Source organism: Syngnathus acus, chromosome 9 (assembly GCF_901709675.1).
Source record: "Syngnathus acus chromosome 9, fSynAcu1.2, whole genome shotgun sequence".
Lineage (NCBI taxonomy): Eukaryota > Metazoa > Chordata > Actinopteri > Syngnathiformes > Syngnathidae > Syngnathus > Syngnathus acus.
The window spans coordinates 3,361,087-3,385,866 of record NC_051094.1 but is presented as its reverse complement, the minus strand read 5'-3'; the positions used below and the strand labels follow the sequence as shown (position 1 = coordinate 3,385,866).

The window sequence follows — 24,780 nt, the reverse complement described above, 5'->3', positions numbered from 1 at the left end:
CGCGACAAGAAAATCACATGCGGGGAGAGCACGACAATCGAGTCTGCCCACCTTTGCAGCGCGACTGAGCGGCAACAGCTTGAAAGCCACGATCGAGCCCCGCAATTTCAGCGTAAGCGCCCACGTTCAAGTCACGGACAATGTGCAACACGGCAACAGACAACGTTGGCAACCAACCACTGACTCTGAGCAAAACATTGAAGCCCGCGACCGTTCTCACACGGGCGGCGTGAGATGATCCGCGGACTCGCAATCGCCATTAAAAGCTGAGGCCAAACATGAGCAAACGGGGAGCGCCAGGAGAGCCGCAGCAAAGTCGGGATGAAAGGGGAGGTGGGGGAGACAAAGGCCGGCGTGAGCTGTCCTACCAGGAGGAGCTTGGCCCTGACTTTGTAGTATGCTTTGAGCCAGCGGATCTTGGAAGGAGAACACAGAGGAGGCTGGTCCGACTGCACGCTGACCAGGAGAAAAACAAAACTTGATCAGCGACATACTCGGCCGTATCCAAATTGTACGACTTTGACGATATCGGGACGGATGCGACGGTCGATATATTGGAAGAAAATCAGCAACCACACTTTGTATTGGCGTATCAATAGCGTACCCCCAGAGGTAACAATACAATCAAAATCAGGATATTTGATAGGCTGTCGTCAATATGATGGAAGAAAATCGGTTATGATCCACGGCGGCGGCTTTTCAAATATCGACAGTTTGGATTCGAAACGGATGGAGGCATGGTATTGTTGGCTCGCATCTCACCGTACAGTAACAACATCCGGAATCGAAAGGCTTAGGGATGGACCGTGATGTATGAAAATTGATTTTCTTCCAGTCCATCCATTGTCATCAAAATATCACAATGGTACCGCACCGGTACCGCTCTGAGCACAGCAACGACACGCCACGATCAAATCGCAGACGGAGGATGATGCGTCCTCGATTATTTTCTTGGCCGATATCGCAGATTGTATCATTCTAAGCAATCTCACGATGATATTGTACCATTCATTTGCTTTCATTGTGGAGCAACAGTAAGAACATAATAACGGCCGTATAGTATAGTAAACTTTCGTTTGCTAGCGCTAGTGCAGCCGACATACCTGATGTGAGTCCTGGTCTCGTTGTCAGGGCTGTCCCAGATGGCTTTGGATGGCAGGGTGGCGGTGTGCCTCAACTCGTCTTTGTCCGCCTCGTCCTGGAGAGGTGGGTGGAGGTGTCCCTCCGGGGGTTGGCCCGACTCGGCTTCGGAGCTGAGCTGGGAGCTGCTGGGACTGAGGTTGCCCGACGAGTCCAAGCGACTGCTGTGAGTCAAACAGTTGGAGAGTGAGCATCATGTTGCCTACTGCCATGTTCAATAAAATACTATATATTGGTATTTATGATGAATAGAAATCGCAGGGAGGACCAAATACAGGGAAGTAGGCTTGAAGGGTGGGCAACTTCTATTGGCAGTTGGAACCAAAAGTGTTTTTGACTTGAATTTTGGGCATAGCTTCTTGAGCTGTTTTACCCGGCTACTAAATTTCAGGTTGTTAAGTTCCACTGGTGTCCGAGGTTGAATTGTCAACACGTGCTCGAGGCAGACTTGTTCACAATATTTGAACGTTGGGAGCGAAGCATTAGAGGTGAAACCCGGCAGACGTCTGGGAGGCGGCTCCGTGATGCCGACGGCTAACGAAGTAAGTGGCGGTGATTTACTTGGTCTTGGCCTCGCTCCAAACAGCCTCTCCCGCCCCTCCTTTTATTGCCGTCCGCACCGCCACGCAGTCGTCAATCCATCCCGCCCACATTGATTCATATAAGAAATTGGCTGCGATTGCGAGCATCGTTCAAGGAGGGCGAATTACACACACCTCCCAAATAAAAAGATCCTCTGCCTCTTCGTCACTGTCAAGAAAGCTGTAACGCTGTTACGTAGGTGCTCGCTGCTGTAGCGGGACACGCGCTGCCGAGTCGTTCCCTGGCAGACGTTCTCATCTGCACTTTTCATTTGCAACGGTTTTGACTAGCCAGACATACTTGTTAGCCTCAAAATTGTGTTTACAAAACACAAAGCTTTGTAAGTTCATAAATTGTCCTGCGATATTGGCCGTTTTGTAGCATTTGGAGAGATTGCCTCTGATGGGTCTTTATGGAAGGCCCTATTCCTGTGTCTGTTACTATTTGCCGCGTTTGTATGTGTAGCTGCTCCAGGTCTGTTAAAGTCGCTGCTCTTGGATGATTTTTAATGACCACACTTTTTTTTTTTTTGCATGATGTTGGCATAAACTTTATGCTGTGTCCGCTAAAAAGTCTGCTAGCTTTATGCCGACTTGCTCAGATGACACAATTTGGTCAAACGTTTTTGTGTTTAACTGTTAAAATGTTTCAACGTCCGTTGATTTATGGGTTAGTTTCCCCATTAACTTCAACTGGGGGTGACAAAGAAAGCAAACACGCTTCAGAAAATCATTTCCTTTTTTTTTTTTTTTTTTAAGAGGCTCCCATTTCTAATTAGCAAGAGACATAGAACAGATTCTAAGGAATACTTTAAAAAGTATGTTTTAATATCTTTAAAGCCCCTATTTCACTGTGCGGCGAGCAATGACCAGGGTTTTCAAAGTCGGTGAACGTTGCGTTCTCGACAGGGTTTGTTCAAGGGCTCAAACGGTCGCCAGACGTTGGGAAGACGTTAGCCGATAATTTTGTTGTCGCAAGGGAATTTTGAACAAGTTCAAAGTTTCCAAACGACAAGAAAAAAACACCAAAAATGTCTGCTTGCCATGCTAGGTATAGTTAGCTCATGGTTGTGAGGGTGACGTAAAATCACATGGACATAACTAACCAAAGGATGAAGTCAGTGAACAAGGATGAGAAAGGAAAGGGAAAGCTAGCAATAGTATGATGACAAGCACTAGCCTTGGGGCAGTTTCTTGCGTCAGAAGGCTCTTCGAGGGCTCGGCGTTCTGTGGCGTAGCCACGTTGACATCTTCCTCACACGGAATCACTCGTACCTGATCTTCATCCAAACATTCAGCAAGGGACACTGACTCGGAAGCAAGTCCCGTCTGCGGTGACTCAGCAAGGCTGTCGCAGCTCTCGGTTTTGGAAGTCCCACTCGGCGTGTTGCTCTTCGTGTCTTCTGAGCCTTGGGAGAGTTTGTCCACTTCCTCGGCGGGTGTCGGACTTTGGGGCTGCAGTTGGGCAGTGACGACAGCAGACTTGGGAGAATCGGAAGTTCCGAACATCGAACCAAGTTTCCCGCCAAAAAGTGATGATGATTCTTCCTTTGTTGAGTGCCTCTCATCCTGGAAAATGCCTACCGAGAGACTTTTAAAACCAGAAAAGAGCCCCCCCTCTGTCTGTGGGGGCTGAGATGGTTTTGAATCTACAGTTGGCGGTGTAGAGGACAAGAAGAAGGATCCGATTGATGATGTTCCTTCAGTAGCGACAGATAAAAAGCCAAATTTAGGTGCAGGAGGGTTTGGTGTTTCAAAAGTGGTTTTGGTCTCTGGTGCAGTGTCTTGGGCTTCCGGGGGAGGAAGTGACATTGTTTTGTCAGACACCTGAGCATGATCTTCTTGTTCTAACGTTTTTTCGGAAACTTCCCCATCTTGTTCAACGTTAAGACTTTCCTTGGCGTCTTCCTTATATGCATGTTCCGCTTCCTCGACTGAACCCTTTTCAAGGATGGAGTCCTCTGTTGTCTTCACAAATTCTTTAGTCTTTTCAGATGAAGGTTGAGGTCCCTCAGATTTGGTTGCTTCGGGACCCTTGAACATACTGAGAATGTCTCCTGTAAGGGATTCGGGGGCAATGCTACTTGAAATGCCAAAAAATGAGCTTTTTTGTGATTGGTGCTGTGTTTTTTCCTGTTGTCGAGAAGTAGCTGACCCAAAGAGAGAACCAGGTGAGCTTGAGAAGAAAGCACCAACAGTTGCCTGTTTACTTTGAGCGCTCGAATTGTTGGAGAACATAGACATGAATCCAGAAAACGGAGTCGGCTCAGAGGACTTCTGAGGTCCTGGTGGTGTGGGCCGAGGCATTTTCGATCCCTCCGTCTGTGGGGGTCCTCCCATTCTTTGTGCTTGCGAAACAGATGGCCTACCTGAGAGAGGTCTCGGTGTGGGCTGTTGTGGAGGTAAATCAGGACCCTTAATGTGCACTGTGTCTAAAGGCATGATTTTTGGTGGGTTTATTCCAGGAACTGTGTCCTCAGCGGTTGCCAAGACCACTGAAACAGAACCATCAAAAGGTGGGTCTGGTCCAAATGGCAGTTTTAGTGAAGGCTCTGCCTTACCTGGCTCCTTCGCACACACTGGCATTTCTGAGGGTGTGAGTGAAGCCAATGGTTCTGTCGTGGGCTCCTCTGCTTTAACTGCAGTTGCTTCCTCCATCTCTGTAAGACCCGTATCAGTAGAAACGCCAGATGAATCACCAGCTGTTTTTTCTCCATCTACTGCTTGTTCTTTCAGATCTGATTGCTGAGTGTGTGGGTCTTCATATGTACTGAGAATATCTGGGATTCCTTCTCCAGGTTTCTGTTGTTTTTGTGGCTCAGGAATTGGTATGGCTTCAATACCAGGTTGCAAATGCTCCACCACAATCATGTCAGCTCTGGCATGATCACCGCAAGTCTTAGTTTCAGATTCGTTTTTGACAGCGTCTTTTATGTTTAAGACTAAAGAGCTTCTGGTGGTTTCTGCTCTCATCTCTGATTCACCTACTTGCTTGTTGTCGTCTCCACTCAATTGGTTGTCTAAAACCACAACTTCTTTTATGTGTATAGTGTCACTCTCTAGTACACGAATTAACTTTTGTGCATCTAACCCTACATCAGAGTCATTTTCAGCACACGGTGGGATTCCATCAGTGATGTGTTCTTCTGTTCCTGTACCAGTATTGTCAAATGTTTTCTTGGTGTAGTCTTGTAGATCTTCATATTCCTTTTCAGTCAAAATAACATCTGGGTGTGAAGGCTGGGACTTAGGATCAACATTAATCAAGTCCTCAGAATGACTTGTGTCTTCAGTTGGGCTAGGTTGCGTCTCAAGAGCCTCTTTCGTTTCTTGGGGTTTTACGTCTTCACTTTGGCTAGGCTCTGTTAGGAGAGCTTGTTTTGTTTCATCTTCACCTGTAGTATGACACCCCTTCCCAAGAACAATTAATTGTGACTCTTTTTTGGATTCCTCTGTGAAAGATATTGCAAACATCCCAATCTCAGTTTTGGTTTTGTTTCTATCAGCAGTCCCTCCGAGAGAGGACACAGAAGGTGCTTTGAAACCGCTGTCTGACTCAGGTGCCTGATTCTGCTGGTTTTGTACACCAAACATAGAGAACAGTCCTTTTCCAGGGGGCTCTGAAGATTTGAGTTCTGTTGGTTCTGTTTGTCCTCCTGCTGCAGGCATTCTTGGTCCACTCTGAGTCAATGCACTGGGGCTCCCAAGCTTGGAGAACAGGCCTGTACCTGGGCTTTCTTTGTTGGAGGTACCTTGGAGCAAACTGCCAAATAAAGCAGAACGAGTAGTAGCTGGAGGAGGACCTCTTGGACTTGGCCCCTGCTGGGGGGCAGGTCCACCGAACATGGAAAACAAGGTTTTTCCTGGAGGTTCTTTAGGTGGAGGACCTCTTGGTGGCACACTTCCAGCAATAGGACCTCTTGGTCCACTTGATAGATTACTACTTGTGCTACCAAACATTGAGAACAAAGCTTTTCCTTGTGATTCATGTGAGTTTGAAGAAGTTGATGGTCCTTTGGTTCCTGGGGATGCTGGGCTGTTTGACCCACCAAACATTGAGAGTAAACTTTTTCCTCGTGTTTCTTGTGAAGTTGAAGAAGCAGACGGTCCTTTGGTTCCAGGGAATGCTGGGACATTTGACCCACCAAACATTGAGAGTAGTCCTTTTCCTTGTGACTCATGTGTGGTTGACTGAGGTAAGGGTCCTTTCGTTTCGGTGGATGCTGGGGCATTTGACCCACCAAACATTGAGAGTAGTCCTTTTCCTTGTGACTCATGTGTGGTTGACTGAGGTAAGGGTCCTTTCGTTTCGGTGGATGCTGGGGCATTTGACCCACCAAACATTGAGAGTAGTCCTTTTCCTTGTGACTCATGTGTGGTTGACTGAGGTAAGGGTCCTTTCGTTTCGGTGGATGCTGGGGCATTTGACCCACCAAACATTGAGAGTAGTCCTTTTCCTTGTGACTCATGTGTGGTTGACTGAGGTAAGTGTCCTTTAGTTTCGGTGGATGCTGGGGCATTTGACCCACCAAACATAGAGAGTAAACCTTTTCCTTGTGGTTCTTGTGAGATTAAAGACGACTGTCCATTGGTTTCAGAAGAAGATGGGATATTTGACCCACCAAACATTGAGAGTAGTCCTTTTCCTTGTGACTCATGTGTGGTTGACTGAGGTAAGGGTCCTTTAGTTTCAGTGGATGCTGGGGCATTTGACCCACCAAACATAGAGAGTAAACCTTTTCCTTGTGGTTCTTGTGAGGTTAAAGACGACTGTTCATTGGTTTCAGAAGAAGATGGGACATTTGACCCACCAAACATTGAGAGTAAACCTTTTCCTTGTCGTTCTTGTGAAGTTGAAGAAGGTACCGGTCCTTTGGTTTCAGGGCACGTTGGGATACAAGACCCACCAAACATTGAGAGTAATTCAGTCCCAGCTATATCTTTGGTAGTTGAACTAGGGAGGATACTTTCAAGTATTGACATTCCAGATTGGGAAGCAGTCGGCTCTGGAATTGCATTAGAGGTGCCCAACATGGACAATAAACTCTTTCCTTGTTGTTCGTTGGGCAGTTGACCAAGCTCGGCTACTGGACTATCTTCCTTGGAAGGTTCTTTGACAGAACTGACTTGAGAAGTAGGAAAAGAAGCATCCTTTTCTGTATTGCCGTCAAGATGTTGGACGTCTTCAGAGGGTTTTATATCCAACGGTGGTTCGATCAGTTTATCGTGAAATTCGATGTCGGGTGATACAATTTCTGAAGTTGTTCTCTTCTCATCGCGAGGAGGTTCTGTACTTTCTTCTGGTTCGAGGGTTGATGCTGTCCGGTCATTAGGTGGCTCATCTTTTTCAAATTGTGCAAGTGGTTTCTCAACGGGTGGTTCACAAACGACATGGGTGTCTGCTTTGAGATCTTCTTCTGAAACAAAGGCTTCTGGGAGGGAATGTTTCTTTCCCTGGTCATCTGCATTCGACTCATTTATCAGCAGTAACCTCTTGGGTAAACAGGGTGTGGTCTCTATGCTCATGGCATCCGTAGCTCTATCGTCCAAAGACATATCAGGTTCAGAATCTTTCCCACACTCTGTGGGGGCTGTCACAGTTTCAGTGATACCTTCTTCAGCCCTGACTTCTTTGGATACATCTTCAGTCGACTCATCTTCTGGTGAACTTGCAGCAGAGACAAATATATGGGGTAGTCTGACATACTGTCTTGGTTCACTTGGATCCATTAGTTGATCAACAGGCAACGTGTCTGAAACATTAATGCCAATGTAAATTGATCTGGGTAGGCTTATTTCTTCCTGCGATTGGTCACTTCCAGTACTTAGTTTTGGGGATTTTGTGTTGGGTTCTTGTGGCATAGTTTCTGACAAATCTTCAGACAATTTAGGTGAGGGTTCCACTGTGGTGTCTCTATTGAGAGTGACTTTGGAAGGTGTGGTGTTGCCTGGTTCATTAGATAAAGATTCTGATATTGGTATACTTGATTTTTGTGTTTTTTGGGCTTGCTGAACATTGACAGTGGATGATGTCACAGATTCTTGATGGGTCAAGCCACTGGATGTGAAACTATCCATGATGTGATGTGATTCCAAAATGAGTGATGGTAGCGGAGGCAGATCTTTCAGCGGGCTTGCAGCTTCAGATGGTGAGGTACTAGCTACCAATGGGGAAGGTGAAACATGGCTACCATAAACAAGCTCAATAGGTGTAACCTGAGATTTTTCTTCCACAGGTGCAGACCCGGTTATAGTGGGGTGGGGTGTTACTCCTGTTTCATTTTCAGTGACATGGGGACCTATATTACTGAACAATGAAACTGACCCCTTGACAGAAGAAGCTCCTGATTGGGATGAAGGCATAACTTCCTGTCTTTGAAGTTTTGGTCTAATACCCTGTTCTACTGTTTGGAGATCAGGTTTAAAACTTTGCTCCCTCGTTTGTTTTAAGGGCTTGTATCTTGAGGCCATGGGTTGGGAGACAAGGTTGGTAAGTCCTGTCGTAAGCTGGGTAGAACTGGTAGCAGTTGAAGGTACATTTGGTTTCTGACTTTGATGCATAATAGCGGGATATTGTCTAGTGTCAGGCTGATCTGATAATAGAGCAGGCATTGTTTTCACCAAAGGTTGCGTATCCACAGAATTCAATGAATCTTGTCGTTTTTCCGAGACTTGAATAACAACCGACACAGGTGATGACTGACAATTCAAAGGCTGAGAGGTCTTGATCGTTTCCTTAATGTGATGTTCCTGGGTAACGGATGGCTTTTGGTTACTTCCTGTGACACTTTGTCTGGGGCTTTCCTCCAAGTTACCCTGTTTGTTGAGAATTTGGGGTTCTGCAGGAACACTTGGATCTTGTCTTTGCAACATTGTCACCATTGATAGTGACGTAGCTGAATCTACAGGTGCCATGTAGCCTACAAGGTTGGTTTGTGTTATTTTTGGATGTATTTGCTCAAGTGTTTTGACTTGAAAACTTCTTGTACTGGCTTTGTGATATGTGCTATTGGAGGATGGGCCGTCGAGCTCAGCTTGAATTTTGGAATTTTGTCCAAAGTTTGCTTGGTGTGTTCCTGAAAGGTCAGTCATACCTGGTTGAGAAGTAGTGTGATCAGAGGGTGAGTATCGAAAGATTTGTTGAGGGGCGTAAGCTCTTGTGTACACCTGTTGCTGGCAAAGGCAGCTTAGATACAAAGGAGGCGAGGAAGGATCGTTCGCACTCTGACTTTGACTATTTGTGGTCTTATTTTGAGTATCCACAGTCAGGTCCACTAAACCTTGCAACAACTTCTTTTTGATTTGACCAGTTTGTTCTCTTTCTAAGGATTCTTTCCTTACATTAACAATGTAATTTACAGGCACTCCATCTTCTTGTTCGGCGCAAATATCAGAAATATTTATTCTGTTGACGCTGTTTTTTATAGAAAAGTCCAATGGTTTGCGTGCTTGCTGGACTTGCTTGTATGTGAAGCACAAAGGGTCATTGGTATGGCAGTTGGATATATGACTCTGGAGTGTCTCTGTTGTGTCAAGATCAGTCAGGGCGACCCTTCTTTGTTGCGATTCGGCTGGAGGTATCTTATGGTATGTGGATTCTAGTTCTACTATGAGTGGAAGGCCAACAGAGTCCTTCCTGGCTATTGCTCGTGCACTAGGCTTATTAATAAGTGAAATGGCGTCATGAAGCTCGGATGAAGGCACTGTGGCGCTTATTGATGTGCTGCCAGGTGGCTTGGGTGACATATCCAGTGGACCTCCCGCAGTGGAAATCACTGAGGTGGGTGCAAGGAGCATAGCTGGTAATACAGCGTCTGAATATTTTAACAGAGGTGGGAGGGGAACTGCTTTCTGCTGTTCTTGACAATGAATCCACTCAAAGGATTCTTGAGAGGGAAGGTCTTTGATTAGCGCAAGGCCGAGAGAATTATTGCGTGCCATTTGGCGGTCGTTTGCTTTTCCTTTGGTTAAGGGAATTCCTTTGGTCAGAACTTCGTCCGCTCTCGAGTCGAGTACCGTTTTCAAGCCTGTTGGTTTCGAAGACATGTCAAGTGCAGCCTTGATGGAATTGGCAGGTGCTGAGGCTTGCTCAGGGGATTGGTCGGAAGAACGCCGCGGATGTGACGGGACCCGGTATCTTTGAATATCATCTCTCATAGCGGACTGTTTTTCATGGTTTTCATGAGAATCAGCAGGAAGAGGATATCCTAAGACCTCTGTTAGTTCTCTGTATGATAAGTCAAGAGACTCCTGATGAGTCTGGTGTTTTCTCTCCAGACTGACATGTTTTCTCTTAGTCAGTGCAAGTGCTTCAGTGGTCAGCTCTGAGTCTCGTGACATATTGTTGTCTCCTTTAGATGGGGATTTTGCCAACTTAGAAGACATGTCTTCTACCGCTTTGACTAAATTGGCGGGGGCAGTGTATTGGTTTTCAAAGGATGATGCTCTCCTGCTGTTGACGCGAGCCTGATGTGCCAAATAATCTGCTCCTAAGACTCCACACGGTTGCCTCTGAAAGTTAAAAGTGGGATTCGGCTGCTTTTCGCCAAAGTGTAATTGCTTTGGAACAGGGCTTCGTTGAAGTGAGGAGGATGCAAATGATCCAACCTGGGGGGAACATCCCACTTGATTTGTCTCGATATTTTGCAACTTTGGCTGAGCTGCGGTCTTTGCAGACATATCTAGTACGGATTTGAACAAGTTTGCTGGCGTGGTAATCTCCTGGTTTTCATTAGATGGGTATTTAGTGGAGGTAATGCTTGCTCTTCCCTTGTCGACACGGGTCTGTTGCGATGACCGGTCGGTAACTATGGATACCTCCGATTCCTTAGATCTTTTCAACTTGTGTTTGGAAAAGTCAACAACCTCTAATTTTTGCTTCAAAGCTTCAGTTTGCAGATCTTTTTCTGTTGAAGGTTTGATCTTATTGCTTGCAGTGGAAAAATCTAAAACTTTGTGCCCTGACTGATGGCCAGTTGAGCCAAAATAACGGTTCCTGTTGAAAAGTTTAACTTCATCATTAGCGCAGGGATTCAGGATGTGTAACTGTGGCGGTTCTTTGTGTGAATCTTTCAGAATGGGAGCTGGAGTATTAGCGGAGTGGATTCTGCTGGCATTGCCAATCCCAGAGCCTGAAGTCTTGGTGGTTTGTGGTGATTCTCTGGGCTTGTCTGTCTGAGAGGGCTGTCTTGCTAGTCGAGGTCTCTGAGAAGAAGACATAGTGGTTGAAGCCGCTGAAGCTACTGGTGATGAAGGAGCTGAAGTGACAGGGGTAACATTTCCTGAAGGGGGGAGTTGTTTTTGCATGGGTTCAGCTACCTTTGATGCTGATGGAGTCTGGGGAAGGCTCCTGGCAACAGTTGAGGAAAGATTGCAAGGTGACGCAGTTGTTGAGGATGGAAGCGAATGAGAATTTGTCACTTGAGTGCCAGTTGGCTTGGAAAAGTTTCCTCTGGAGACGACAGAGCTTGTTTTTGGTTCAGATTGGTCCACGGGTGCATCAACGACATGTCCAATCCTAATTTCAGGGATCTGGTGATGCTTCTTGGGAGATATTGGCTTGTGGGACTTTACGGAGGGTGGATTTGAGTATGTAGGCATGTTTTTCACCCCTTGATTCAGCCAGTATGGTCCTCCATGCTCCGCTTTGGAAGAGTTTACTGTCAAATCGGTGGCTTTCAATGGAGGCTGGTCGTTGCTGTAAAGGTTTTCTTCTGCTCTCACTGTGATTTTCTTTAGTTTATACACCGTGAAGTCCACGGGGGATTCGAACTGAGAAGATAGGGACTCCTGAAACATCTGAGAGAAACTTTCCAAGTTCATGTTCATGATTTTTTCACCCTTATGTAGAGCTGAGGTGAGATCCTCCGGAGCATCCGGTAGCCCCGATCTGATGTGCAATTGTTCTGGAAACCTAGGAGCTTTTTCTTCTGGGCAGAGGGGAATTTTAAAACCACACAAGGTTATTTTTTCCTTTTCTTTGTGGGTCAAAATGTTTGCGATATTCTCTGTAATGTTACTGAGTCTCTGTAAGTCTTCCGGTGCGGCACAGGCATAAAGGTGTTTACCAGCTCTGTCAGTCAATAGAGAATAAATAAAGTCTTCGTTGGTGTACACATAATATCCGCAGTCCCCAGCTTCTGCTGGCCACCAGAGCCCTTGATCCAGCAATGACAGCCATTGGTGGTACCATTCTGAGTCCTCAAAAAGCATTTCATCCTCGCTGAGCAATGAGGCCCCAGCTGCTCTGCTCAAATCCACGGCACTACGCGTTAGATCCATTGGACCTTTTTTGGTGGAGAGTTGTTTTAAAAAGTCTGTCGCTGACTTCAAACTAAAGTCATTGAGAGTTACATCGTTGAAAGTTGCTGCCTTCTCTGCTACATAGTTAAACTCTGAGAGAGACTGACTTCGGTTTAGACCGCTTCTTGACTTTCGGCTAGACAGATTTAGACCCCCTCCTTGTGTAATCCAGGGTTGGCGCTTCTCGCCAAGTTTATCTAAGTGGTCACAGCTGGTCCATGGCATCTTATCCCTGCAGGTCATATCAAACAAAACTAGGTCTTCATCTTGTTCCAGGAAGCGATTTCTCCTCTCAAAAGGCTGGGTGGCAGAATCCTTCCATGGATGTGATGGAACATTAAAATGCCCGATATCCATTTCTTTAGGACTAGGCCAAGCGTGACTCTCCCAGTTGGGCGCTTTGCCTACGCCTGCGGATGGTGGTCGGCCTTCGCTGTAGCTTTCATGAGCTTGAGCGGCAAGAGCCTCGGTGAGAGCATAGTCGTTAAGCTGCTGCCACAGGAGAGCTTCGATGAGACACTGGTGCTCATAGAGCTCGGGTGGAATTACACCGTGCTCCGTGAAGTTGTACAAAAGGTCCTTGTAGCCGTACTCTCCTGCCGTCCCGTACAAGAGACGCTGAATTTCCTCAAGGTAAAGCTGGGTGGGGGACACCGTGGGAACTTTCGCAACCTGCGGCGGAGACTCTCTTGCGTGATTGACACCCGTTGAAACTGTAAGAGAAGAATATGTGACTGCTGCTGTACTCGAAGTGGTATCCTCTTTAGTGTTTGGCAACAAACGGTTAAGAAGGCCTTTTTCTGGTTCTTTTTCCTGAGCAGAAGTGTGCTTGTCGCCGGGGGAGCTGTTAAAAATGCTCGACAGCAATGCAGTAGATGTGCTACTGGTGTTGGATGACTTTGTGTCACTCTTTACAAAAATTGAGGCTTTTGAAGATGACTCGTCTACGGCATTGAACAGACCTGAGAGGAATCCCTTTTGATCTTTGGAGTCCTTCTCTCCCACCACATCAGGTGCAGAATGTATTTCCACTGGTTTTGTTCTCTGAATCTGTGGACATCCTTGTTCCGCACGTGGTGGATGCTGCTGCCGCTGCTGCTGCTGCATTGTTTGACTGTTTGCCAGGTCAGCTGTAGACGACGTTGGCTCCACATGAACGGAGATTTTGTTGAGCAGGCCAGAAAGTAAGCCACCCGATTCTGATGGCGCTGGACCGCCTTCAGTTTTAGGTGCTTGATGTTCCTGAGGTACACTCTCACCAGATGCAAGCTTCAGAAAGCCTGAAAGTAAACCTCCACCTTGACTGGGTTGTTCCGACGTGGCAGGTTGAGAACTTTTTCCCAGTGGTTGCTGCTGTGGAGACACTTTTTGACTTAACAGCCCAGACAGAAATCCTCCCTGGTTACCAGGTGGCTTTGCATTTTGTTGAGATCCAGCAGCGTTTGATTTACCCTGCTGTTGAAGTCCGCCTTGTGAGGTCTGTTGTTGTGGTGCGTTATCGGTGGTTAATTTACTAAACAGCCCTGACAACAACCCGCTTTGTTGTGGCTCAGTCACAGGGGTAGCCGGCTGTTGGGGTATCTGGCTTTGCCTTCGCAGTGGCTGCCTGTTGGAAGGACTCACAGATGGTTGTTGCTGCTTCTGCTGTTGCTGCTGGATTTGAGTCGTAGGACTTGAAAAGAGTCCAGACAAGAAACCGCCTTGTTGATTAGGAAGTTGCTGGTTCGTCTTAGTGCCTGCCATTTGTGTTTTTTGCTGATCTTGTTGAGTACCTGGTGGAGCAGCTGTCGGTGGTGTTGCCACATCTGCAATTTTGCTAAAAAATCCAGTGAGTGTCCCTGCAGGAGTGCTTGTGGGCTGCTGTGATGTGATTTGGTTTTGCCTGTGCAAGTTGGGCCTGATGCCCGGTTGCTGAGATGGTTTAGAGCTAGGTGTGCCACTATGTGGCTGGTTCTGTAAACTTTCAGGGGCTGTTTCCTGGCTCCCAATTCCAAACAGGCTTGAAAGGAAGCCACCTTGCTGAGGGGTTGCTGAAGGGGTTGCTGACTGTGGCTGAGATGATGCAGTGGTAGGTTCTACAATCTTGTTAAAAAGCCCAGACAGCAAATTACTTGACTGTTGATTGGTTGACTGAGCAGCTTGGGTTGCCGAAGGTCCTTTCGGTGGCTGTGGTGTTGCCGCTGAGGTTTTTGCTGGTAATGTTTGTGGTTGATCTGAGGTAACTTCTATTTGATGGCCCAGCTTGTCAGAGGGAGAACTTTGCAATGAAGGTGTCCCTTGAGGTAAAGTTTGGATATTTTCATTCATTTTAGTCATTTCATTTGCCACATCTGGTTGGACTTCCTGACAAGGCTGAGTAACCGAGTCAGTGGCTTTTTTCAAGAGCCCAGACAACAGTCCACCAATAGGGGGTTGCGCATCTGCAGCTTGTCCTTGACCAGATACCTGGACAGATTGGTTTTGTGGCTCTGTTGCCGACGGCTGATTTGTAGGAGCCGACATGTTGTCAGAGGCAAATTTTAAGAATCCTGATAAGAGTCCTGCCGATGGTTGAGTCGCAGGGTTCTGTGTCTGAGGTGAAGGTGGAGGCGGTGAGGAAAATATCCCTGAAAAGAGTCCTCCATGTTGAGGGTGATTGTCCCCTCCTTGGGTTTGTTTAGACTCCTCTGAGGGGCCAAGTTTTAAGAACCCAGATAAAAACCCTTGAGGCTGTGTCGTTTCTGGTTTTGATTCTAAACGATCTTTATTTTGGACATCACTCAGACTCTGGGGGTTACGGACCGACAATGTGTCACTCCCGCCGGCAGAACCCTCTGATTGCTCAGTGTGTGGTTCCGTTAGGCCGCTAGGTTTGGTGAGTGTCACACTGGGGGTCACTGGAGCCTTTGTGGGTTTCTTAGCCGGTTCACTTTGAGTCACTTTGAATAGGTTTGAAAACCAGCCTGTTTCAGTATTTCCTTTCGGGGTGCTTTCAAGTAGTGCCACGCGGGTCGGCGAAGGCGTTCTCCCAGGACTCGGGGATGGACTCCTTGGCTGTACACCGGTTTCCTCCTTGGTGGAAAACTTAAGAAGCCCAGAAAAAACCCCTCCCTCGGGTTTTACTTGGCTTGCAGTGGGAGAATCTTCAGAGGAGAAGAACGGGATCTTGAGTTTGCCACTTATAAATGATTCTTCTGCCGGTTTGGGGCTGTTTGGGGAGCTTTCAGGGGGATTTGTGGATATCAAAATGGAGAGAGACTTCCTAAATGGACCAAGCAAGCCTGTATCTTCTTGCGAGGTTTCCGGTTTTGGTTCTGGAAACATGGCAGTTGTATGCTGAATATCCGCTAGTTCACCCGAAGATTCCGTCTCTGGAAGAAGCTCTACTGATCCACTTCCTGTATCTGGAGAGAGCTCAACTGATCCACTCCCAGAATTTGGTCTCGGCTGTGCTTGTGAATCATCATTGGGACTTGGGACAGGAGTTACAGGGTCATTGCTGGCAGCTGGTGTGCGTTGTTGTTGTTCTGATGCTTGAGGGGAAGACTCTCTTGATGGGGATGGTTCTCTTGATGGTGGTGTGCTGGAAAACAGCCTCATAGGACTAAGCCTGCCCAGCACAGATTCTAAACCAGAAGTGGTCTGGGGACCACCTTGTGCCTCTGTAATAGTAGACGCCTGGCTTGCTTCAGGTTGCCGAATGGATTCTGATGATTGGAAAGGCATCAGAGACTGCAGGGAAAACCTTTTCTCAGTAGCGGGCTCCTGGGTTGCGGGGGGAACGATAGCCACAGGGGGGGACGTGCCGCCGCTTTTGGGGATGAAAGAAAGCAGCTTCGAGATGCCAGATTCAGGCTGGGGGAACACCTTGGAGGACGGCGGGTCTGTGGGCATCACCCCGGATGTTTCGGTGGCTTCGGGGCTACTTTTTGGGACCATGGATAGCAGTTTGAAGATCCCAGAGTCAACAGCGGGAGCCTTGGGAAGCTCTGTCGGGTCTGCTTCAGAAGTGGTTTTGGCTTGTGTAATTGTACTGAACAATGACATCATGACATTTTTAACACCTACTTTGTCCTCTGCTTTGATGTCCTCGGCTTTGAGGTCTTCAGCTTTGATGTCCTCGGACGTGACGTCTTCGCTTTTACTTTCCTTGCACGGCGCAACTGGCAGCGACGGCAGTTTTCGCCTCACCGGTTTCTGCTGTAACTCAGAGCTGTTGAGCTCCTCCTCTTTGACGGTCAAGTACTGTGAAACGGAATCGACCAAGCACTTGAGTTCATCCATTGGGTTAATGTAGTCCTCACAGGACTCATCCTCGGGCAACAAGCTGGTGTCTGATCTCATTCCGGCCCCTTCAAGGTGGGGTGCATACCTGCTAGGATATTGATAATACTCGTATGTAACATCCGCCTCGCTGAACATCAGGTCCTCAAGTTCCTCATCCGATCCGAAGGAATACTGCACTTCGTCGGAACCTACGGATCCAAATTCGGTCCTGATCCTGGCCACTTGTTGGGCTGCCTCCTCCTCGCAGAATGCCGCATAGCTGTCCTCTAATGCAGTCTTGGCCCACAACCTGGTCTTGAACAGCAGACCTTCCCGGTCCACATGCTCTTGGAGGCATTTGATGGACGGGATGATGTCAATCTCAGGAGGGGACGACTCATCCTCAAAGCTGCCGGCTTGCCGGTAAACCAAGCGGAGGTCCCCGGTGCCAAAACCGGCTGGCCGGCGGGGCGCCTCACGGTCTTCGGGCGAGAGGGCGTCGCACTCCACTGTCTGGTAGAACCTACTGCCTCTGGATTCATGCGTTGTTGCCGTATCTGTGAGCCGGTAGATGATGCTCTTCTCCTCGTCCTCCCACATCTTCTGCTCTTGGTCCAAATAGTCATCCAGGACTCCCGAGTTGGCCACTCTGTACTTGCCCTCCCAGTCCTCTACACCCATGCCTGAGTCCACCGGGACTATTCTTACGCTGCGCCTGCTGCTTGACCGCCTGGGCGGGAATGCAAAGGAGAAGAAAAAGTGCGACAGCAATGATGCAAAGAAAAGGAAAAGTGTTAACACGGAAGACAGAAAAGAAAGCATCAAGTGAGGGAAAAAAGAACCCAGCCATGGCGGTGCGTGTTTACCTGAAACTTCGCAGGTTTGGGCGCTCCATCTCAAAGCTGTCCCGCGAGAGCTGCTGGCGCTGGACCCGGCCTCCGATGGGGTACTGGTGGGTCGACGAGTTGCTCTGCGAGGAGTTGTGGTAGCGTGGAGGCGGCGCTCGGACGGCCGCTTCCCAGTCATGGTCGTCCACAGCGCTGTCGTGATCGTCGAAAGCTGTGTTCAAGACAACCAGGTACACAACACTTTGGGAAAAAGGTAACAGCCATTCAGTCAGTTTTTTTTTTCTTGTCAAGTTTGCATAAATTACCAAGTCAGCTCATCAAGTTCTGAGTGAGAACACAGACTACTGAGCGCCACAGATGAAAAGTACATTTAGAGAAATACTTCTCTCTGGTGGTAAAAACGGGTTTTGCAACTTCAAAACTTTCTAGTCACCATGATTTGAAAACCTGAACATGAGCTCGGGGAGCCTCATGTCAAAGCCTAAGCCATCTTAAAATCATAAGCCTAGTCCTCGTCATAAACTCTGGCTCAAAACCTTCATTTTAATTCTGTGTACGTACTTTGCTGGTCCGTCCGTCCAAAATAAGCCCAGTTGCCTGGTGATCAGCAAGCAGGGAAACCACAAGAACAAGAAAAGTCACTCCGAGAAATCAAGACCACGGATGAAAAGGATGATGACGACGACAAAGGAGATGAGGTCATGATAGGGATGGCTTTTGTGCAACACTCGCTCCAAATGAAGGAGCAAGAGAAGAGAAGAAAAGAAGACGCACGCACGCACACACACACACACACGAAACCCGTTGCTCAACACCCTAATGATTTTTCCAAGCCAACACTGTCCTTGCAACCCTCTAAAAGCCAAATGCTTCTTTGAAACCTTAAGCCTCATTTAAAACACCCTAAGCCTAACTTAAAGCCTAAATTTGAAAACCAAAGCAGGCTGATCTGAAACAATAAAATGAAAGGAGTCGTAAAAGTTTAACTGTTATTCACTGCCATTAACTCTTCTTCACACTTGGGAGAAGCCAACTGGGGTGATGGTGAAAAACTACATTATGACATCATACATTTGTTATAAAAAAAAAATAAAAAAAAAAAGTGACAGAAACCAACATAAAATATGCAAACATGATGATTGGAATAGTACACCGGCATGAATTGTGGCGGACCTCATGCAGTGACTTGTGCCTAATGAAGCGTCCGTATGAATTGTGAATATGAAAGATGAAGATGGAAATGTGCTACTCACAGCACTGCGAGGTCACGGACGCCACCCGTCCTCTGTCAATGGTGTCGTCATGCGGCGGATACTGACGCAAAAAGTCACATTTCATATTAAGCGTCATCGGCACGACTGTAATGAGCGCTGTCGGCCTGAAGGTAGCAGAAGAATGCACAAAAGGAGACTTGAACTCACGTCTCGCTCGTCCATGTTCATGTTGTTAATGCGATCCAGTTTGCGAGTCCAATATTGAGCTTCGTCCTCTGGAATGTCTGCAAAAGCATCAAAACAGCAACGATCCGGTCCCCTTGTATAAAACCCTTAACGCAGGCTTGAAATGTTTATTTCTAAATCTACTCTCGACTCCGGCGTGCAACCCAACTGATTCTTTTACTTTTTTGACTTTCATTCAATATTACTCTCAGTGCAGCCTTTTCATTTGCGAAAAATCACCACATTCAGCTGCAAATTCAGATGTACAAATTCAGTTGGAAAAACATCGGCGGGTCTGCTTCAGGGAGCGCGTTGCCTGCCTGGCATCACCCCACCACCCGCAAGTGAGCTTTTGCCTCATTTTCGATGCCAGTCGGACCAATTGGGCATATAGCGTCAGCCTCGCTTGACACGTGAAAGAGCTTTTGATGCTGACCGTTTTCCTGAACATTTTGTGGTTTAAAAAGCGCTTGAAATATTTATGTGTTAGGGCAGGGGTGTCAAACTAATTTTTGTCAGGGGCCGGATTGTCCTCATCGTTTCCCTCGGAGGGCCATTAGGACTGTATGACTTCCATACACATACAGTAGAGGCTACACAACACTGATGAATAACTAGTTTTGAAATCAGTAAAAACGGTTCAAATGGTTTAAAAAGATTTACGGCAATAAAAACACGCAAGCAATATCTCTATTTTTAAAAGATAAAGACAATTTGTAATTTTAGTAATGACAAAAAGTCGATGCAAAATTTGTCTTTGCGGGCCATAGAAAATGACGTGGCGGGCCGTATCTGGCCCCCGGGCCTTGAGTTTGACACCAATGTGTTAGGGCAACTGACCCAATGGGAGCTCAAAGCGTGCGTCCAGCAGCACTTGGTGCGCAGTCGGTTTGGTGGTGCCAAAGATCTCGTCTGCTCTCATCAGAACCTCCGAGTCCAGACAAGTCCACTCTCCGGGACCCTCCTGTAACACACGCAACACGTTGGCGGACCGTGTGTGTGTGTGTGTGTGTGTGGGTACGCGCGTAACCTCGTTGGAATGTCGAATGGCGTCGAGGGGCAGCAGCGCCGTGCCTATCAAAGTGTCCCAAATTAAACCCTTGTTCCACAATTCTGCCACCAGGGAGGCATCTTGATGGCTGATCTCACTACACAACAAACAAGCAAAATTAGCAAAAGGTGGCAAATTTAAGACTGTCAACATACCGTATCGAGTATTTACATGGGAAAAAAAGTTAATGCACTTTTTGGAATTGGAAAAAAAACTAATACTAAAAACAATTAAGCTAAATTGTATCATTTCAGTGGGAAAATAATGACTTTTGGTGAAAACTTATGTTCTCTGAGCATCACCACCACAAGGCGTGTGGCGTCGAAAGCGGTCCGACCGCATTTGACGTAAACTCTCAATCTTAAGCGGCGCATCAGCTTTATCAGTGTTCGACTCACAACATGAAGTCCTGCTCCCAGCACGGCCGGTTTCCGCGCACCGCGATGGTCGTGCTCTTCACATTCTGCACCTTTAGTGTCACGTAGGCGTTGAACTTATCTGGAGATAAAAAAAGAAAAAAACATCTGTTTACTTAGCAGTGATGAGGGATCGGCTAGGATGAATTCAAGGGGGTAGGATTTGAAAAGTTCCTTAACTTCTTCGTACTCCTTTTCGAGCTGTCCTAATTGTTGTTGTTTAAGTTATTCACGACTTGCTTGGGACATTTTGTTATGTCCTGTTTTCGTTTTTCCTTTTATATTTTACCGATATCTTTTCCCGTTTTTAAGCTCGAAATAAAATTGATTAAAAAAAAAAATTCATATTTACTGGATGTGAATGAGCCCAACATGGATGCTTCAAACCAATTCCGTACTCTTGCCGTGTTGTTTTGGGAGAGGGCTTTTTTTGGTGGGTCTACTCACGATAATATATCCCTGCATTCTTGAAAACGGTTTTCAGTGTTTCACTTGCACACTGATCAACGGACTCTTAAAGATGAGAAAAGTCACCCAGAAACGGCTGCTTAAAACCAAAGTAGCAGTCTTCCCTTCTGTTTTTGGACCTGGCTTTTTGATACTCTTTGGTGCGTGATGGACATGGAGGTGTTGACAACACTGGCATTCAATTTCAAACCAAAACGATAGAGTTCATTTTGGCCAAGGGGTCTTGAGATTTTTTTGTGGGTCTGCTCATGAGAGCCATGTTTGCCAAATTTCATTTGGCTTTATGAAACTGGCCTTAAGGGCTGCGCTGCGTTTTCAAACTGAAGTTCGCGTGTTCCTTGTGAAAGCGAGCAAAGGATTCAACAAGCGACGGCCACAGCAGACAAAATCCGAGTGATCGCCAGACTAATTGAGGAAGTGACACATTTTCCGGGCCGTATGTCTGCAGGGACATCCCGTTCCGCCTCTGGGATTTGAGCGTCCGCGACCAAACATATCGCGTATTATCAAAAATCAGATTGGCTTTTCTAAAGTGGAACAGCAGACTGGGGCGCCTCTTTTTCTTTTCTCCTTCTTGTACGCTCCGCTGAATCTGAGTTTCCTGCAAAGCATTTTGCCGCAGGGGACAGCACCAGTCTCCCAGTCTCCAAAGGACAAGTTGCAATTCCACCCATCAAGTAGAACCCAGTTGTAAGGGAAGAGAACACTAAGAGAGAAATCTATCTTTTCTTCTGCCAACACGCAAGAGCAAATGAGCAGGAATTGGAATAAGAGACATGCGGGACAAGCGGAGCAACTCAATATTATTCAAATGATGTGTCTGCTTGCTGCAAAAAAAAAGAGGAATGCAAAGAGAGCTCTCACCTGAAGGCCCGTCAAGTTTGGCTTTCTTCACTGTGGGGGGAAAAAAAAGAGAAAGCAAATGTTAACATCAACTTGTTGCTCCAACAAACATGAGCGTTGGGAGATCAAGCTGACTCAAGCTCAACGGTGAAATGACTTTTAGTGTGAAAATGTTAATTGCCAATTAAAGCTGAAGAGGTTAGCTCAATGAGGTTTACGTGCAAATCCACGGTGACCTTTTATTCGAGGGGTGAAGAACACACGAGAGAGGAATAAAGTGTCCTAGTGAGCTGCGAAGAACGGTAGCAAGGTTGCTAGCTAGCGTGGTAAGAAGCTGTGTGTGTGGGGGGGGGGGGGGGTTAACACAAACCAATTTGAATCGCAAAAATGGGAGAGAAGCGGAAATCAAGAGACATGTGGAATCATCTTTGACTGGAGATATAACGTCCAATGGCACATTTACAGTAGGGAGACCAGACGTCCTCTTTTTCCCAGGACATGTCCACTTTTGAGACCTAATAAAATGTCCGGGGAGAACTTCAAAATTGTCCGGGATTTTGTTCAACTCCCGCCGCCCACTCCAGCGCTCTCACCAAACCCAAATCTGGTCACCCTAATTTCCAGTCCTGACAAGTTCATTCAAATGTACTTGTTTGACAATATGAGAACAAAAATGTTGTTACAAAGTACATCAAACTTTCTCCACTTTGAGTCGTAAATGAGTCAAACTCAATCGCCAGCCAGGCCGATGCCGATCGACGGCAGCCATCAAAGTTGAATCCGTCATCTCAGGGCCGTCGCAGGTCAGCGTGGCTGCAATTAGAAGGCGCTAGAAACGCCTGGCACGTGCGCATGTGCTTGCGGGCCAGCGTTTGCTAATGGATCATCCCGACAGGATGATGCCTTAAAGGCCGCGCCGAGGCTAACAGGCAAGCTAACCGGCATGCTCGCAGCTAGACTGCATTGGGCAAGTCAACAAGTAGCCTCTGAGTTTGAGACTAAACGTGGTCACATCAATAACCATCATCTCATCATGTGATGAGTCAAGCATAGGATTAAATGCTCAGAGAATGATGACGATGTCATATTCTTTCATGCGCTTAGCGACTCGCGCTAAGACTGGTTTTTCCAAAAGACATTTGATGAAGGGAGTTACGCTTTTCACAACTGCTGACTTGCTGGCCCATGGGCCCAGTGAAATATATACTTTCACAAGGTGGGGGCGGGGCTCATGACAGAAGGTCAGACCGGCGGGAATGTAACATTCTCGCATTGTCCGTTTTTTGTCACCAACACCCTCAAGGCCCCTTCACGGTGGCGGGAAAAAACGGGAAAGACTGACACGGCTTTGATGCTCAGCAAGCGGCATTATCGTGAGAGCACCGCCCCGTGCAAGCTCGACATTCCAACACGCGCACAACAGCGGCAGATGGCCGCGGGATTACCCGCTCAGCCCCTCCCATCACGCACAAGGCTTACTTCCTTGTTTATTTCATCCTGCTGCGACCTCACTTCCTTTTCTCACCTGTCACTTCCTGCTGCTCACTTCCTGTTCTTACTTGACTTTCAGGTGCTCATTTCCTATCCTCACCTGTCACTTCCCCTTTTTGTTCTGTCAATGTAACCTCAAAATGAAGGACATTTGCTTATTCTGTGCGAAATGCTACGGTTTCAGGCTGACCTCATAGAAAATGACAATGCCACAGACAAAAGAAAGCCGCTGGAGGAACTTAAGTACGAGGCATTTTGTGACGTTGTATTTTGAGTTTATTTTGGACTTTTTTCCCCAGGTTCCCCCAACCTTGAGAAGCTTGACCAAGACGGAAGATAGAGTGTTACGCGGATGCTGTTCTTCTGGTTTGTCCAGATTGACGTTCTTTGTCCCCACAAGGAAACGTTTGACACACGTTATCAGTGTGTATCCGACAATCGCAATGAAGCCGTCTATATTGATCCAAAACCGGGCCCAGCTGCAGTCTCGCAACTATCGGCCCAGAACGGACGAGTTGGGCAGCGGCGCGATCTTGCCTCGGGCATTAATCAGACAGAACTGACGTGGAAGCGTCCACAGAGATGACAAAGCGACGACAACAAAAGCCCGCTGGCTCGCCCCGGTGTCGTAGACCATCTGAATGAACAACATTAGAACCTCCAAAACGGGCACATCGGGTCACATTATAATGGATTTTGGTGTGTCGAGAAGCACATGAGAACAAATATAATGAGGACAAATGCCGACGTGCGTGTAAATGACCAAATGTTGGTTTAATCAACATGCAGCATGTTCTTGGAAAGCGCCATAGCTGTTGTGAAAGCGCTACTGGAGATAAATAAAGATGTGTTGTGTTCAGTTGGCACATTGGTCCGATTCAACAACTGTCAAGCATCAAAGGCCGAGGACTTCAGTTTTGTTTCATGGAAAAGCTGTGCTGATAAGCCGATGCAAATGTGTATTTGCAAATGTAGTCAGAAAGCATTGTGCCTATCGATCGGACATGAGCGTGGCTTCTCAATGCCAGTTTTATTTTTTGTTCTATGTGCCGATAAGCAGATGCCAATGCAACCACCACATACCAAATCTTCAACAAAAATGATCAAATACCGATTTAGTGAGGAGGATAAGCGGTCAAAGAGAATGAATGATTGAATGATCGAGAAGAATGATGGACATCCCCTGAGGAGTCCACAGTAATAAGAGTTTTAATCACAACCAAACATAGTAGTTGTATATTAACACAGAAATCCAGGTGTGTTCTTTTATAACAAGGAAAATGCGCTCAGCCACCCTTCACGACTTGCAGACCGGACAGGTGGATCGCGAATCGGAGTTGTGAACTGCATTCTACCGGTGACTTGGTCCAGGTGGACACACTCACCTCGGATACACAGAAGCGGCATCGCAGCAGGCTGTTTCTTTGGGGGAGTTGCGTCCACGCTTGCCTCTTCAGTCACTTGTTGCACATCCAAAGCCTCCACACTCCTTCATGTCCCGCCATTCAATGTTGAGTCGAAGTGGGACTAAAAAAAAGTCAACATTATCGTCGCTTACGACTGACTGTCTGACTGACTGACACCGGCTTTCACGGTGTGTGCAAGTGTATGCGCGCTTGTGTGTGCGTGTGCGTGTGTGCGGTGCGCCCGCGGCACGCACGCGCACAACCGATTAAAAGGCAGGATCAAATCCGACGAGCTGGGCGGCTCTTGTGTTGCGTTCAACGACAGGGTTCAGTTCGGGAATTGTAGCGTCAAATGCTTTCGGTCTTTTTATTTACAACCGTTTTTATTTACTTTCGTACCTTTGTACGTATAGTCATTATGGGAAATAATACATGCCTGTGCCTTATACATATGTTTTCAAATTGTATTTAGTTTTGTGTTTGACTCATTTTCATTATTCCTTGTGCCTGTGTGATGAGACGTATGGTGTACATTTTGACATGACTTAAG

General features: G+C 47.0%; 2 protein-coding genes across 13 annotated transcripts in view; one reads left to right on the top strand and one right to left on the bottom strand.

Moving 5' to 3' along the window:
* The window catches only part of LOC119127150 (protein unc-13 homolog B-like), a 47,420-nt gene extending 22,975 nt beyond the window's left edge, over positions 1 to 24,445 (bottom strand). For 9 of the 12 annotated variants that reach the window (XM_037258900.1, XM_037258901.1, XM_037258904.1 and 6 more), the window contains exons 1-11: positions 24,210 to 24,445; positions 21,355 to 21,384; positions 20,005 to 20,104; positions 19,586 to 19,703; positions 19,396 to 19,519; positions 18,538 to 18,614; positions 18,370 to 18,430; positions 17,135 to 17,327; positions 2,902 to 16,998; positions 1,104 to 1,304; positions 369 to 456 (exon numbers count right to left, since the gene is read on the bottom strand). In XM_037258900.1, coding sequence (XP_037114795.1) covers positions 369 to 456; positions 1,104 to 1,304; positions 2,902 to 16,998; positions 17,135 to 17,327; positions 18,370 to 18,430; positions 18,538 to 18,614; positions 19,396 to 19,519; positions 19,586 to 19,703; positions 20,005 to 20,104; positions 21,355 to 21,384; positions 24,210 to 24,231 — 15,111 coding nt within the window. In that variant the 5' untranslated portion in view covers positions 24,232 to 24,445. The remainder of the gene's footprint in view (positions 1 to 368; positions 457 to 1,103; positions 1,305 to 2,901; positions 16,999 to 17,134; positions 17,328 to 18,369; positions 18,431 to 18,537; positions 18,615 to 19,395; positions 19,520 to 19,585; positions 19,704 to 20,004; positions 20,105 to 21,354; positions 21,385 to 24,209) is intronic. The other 3 variants (XM_037258915.1, XM_037258902.1, XM_037258906.1) reach the window with 3 other exon arrangements.
* Positions 1 to 24,780, top strand: part of LOC119127193 — a 665,522-nt gene that overhangs the window by 293,461 nt on the left and 347,281 nt on the right. The gene's annotated exons all lie outside the window — the stretch shown is intronic.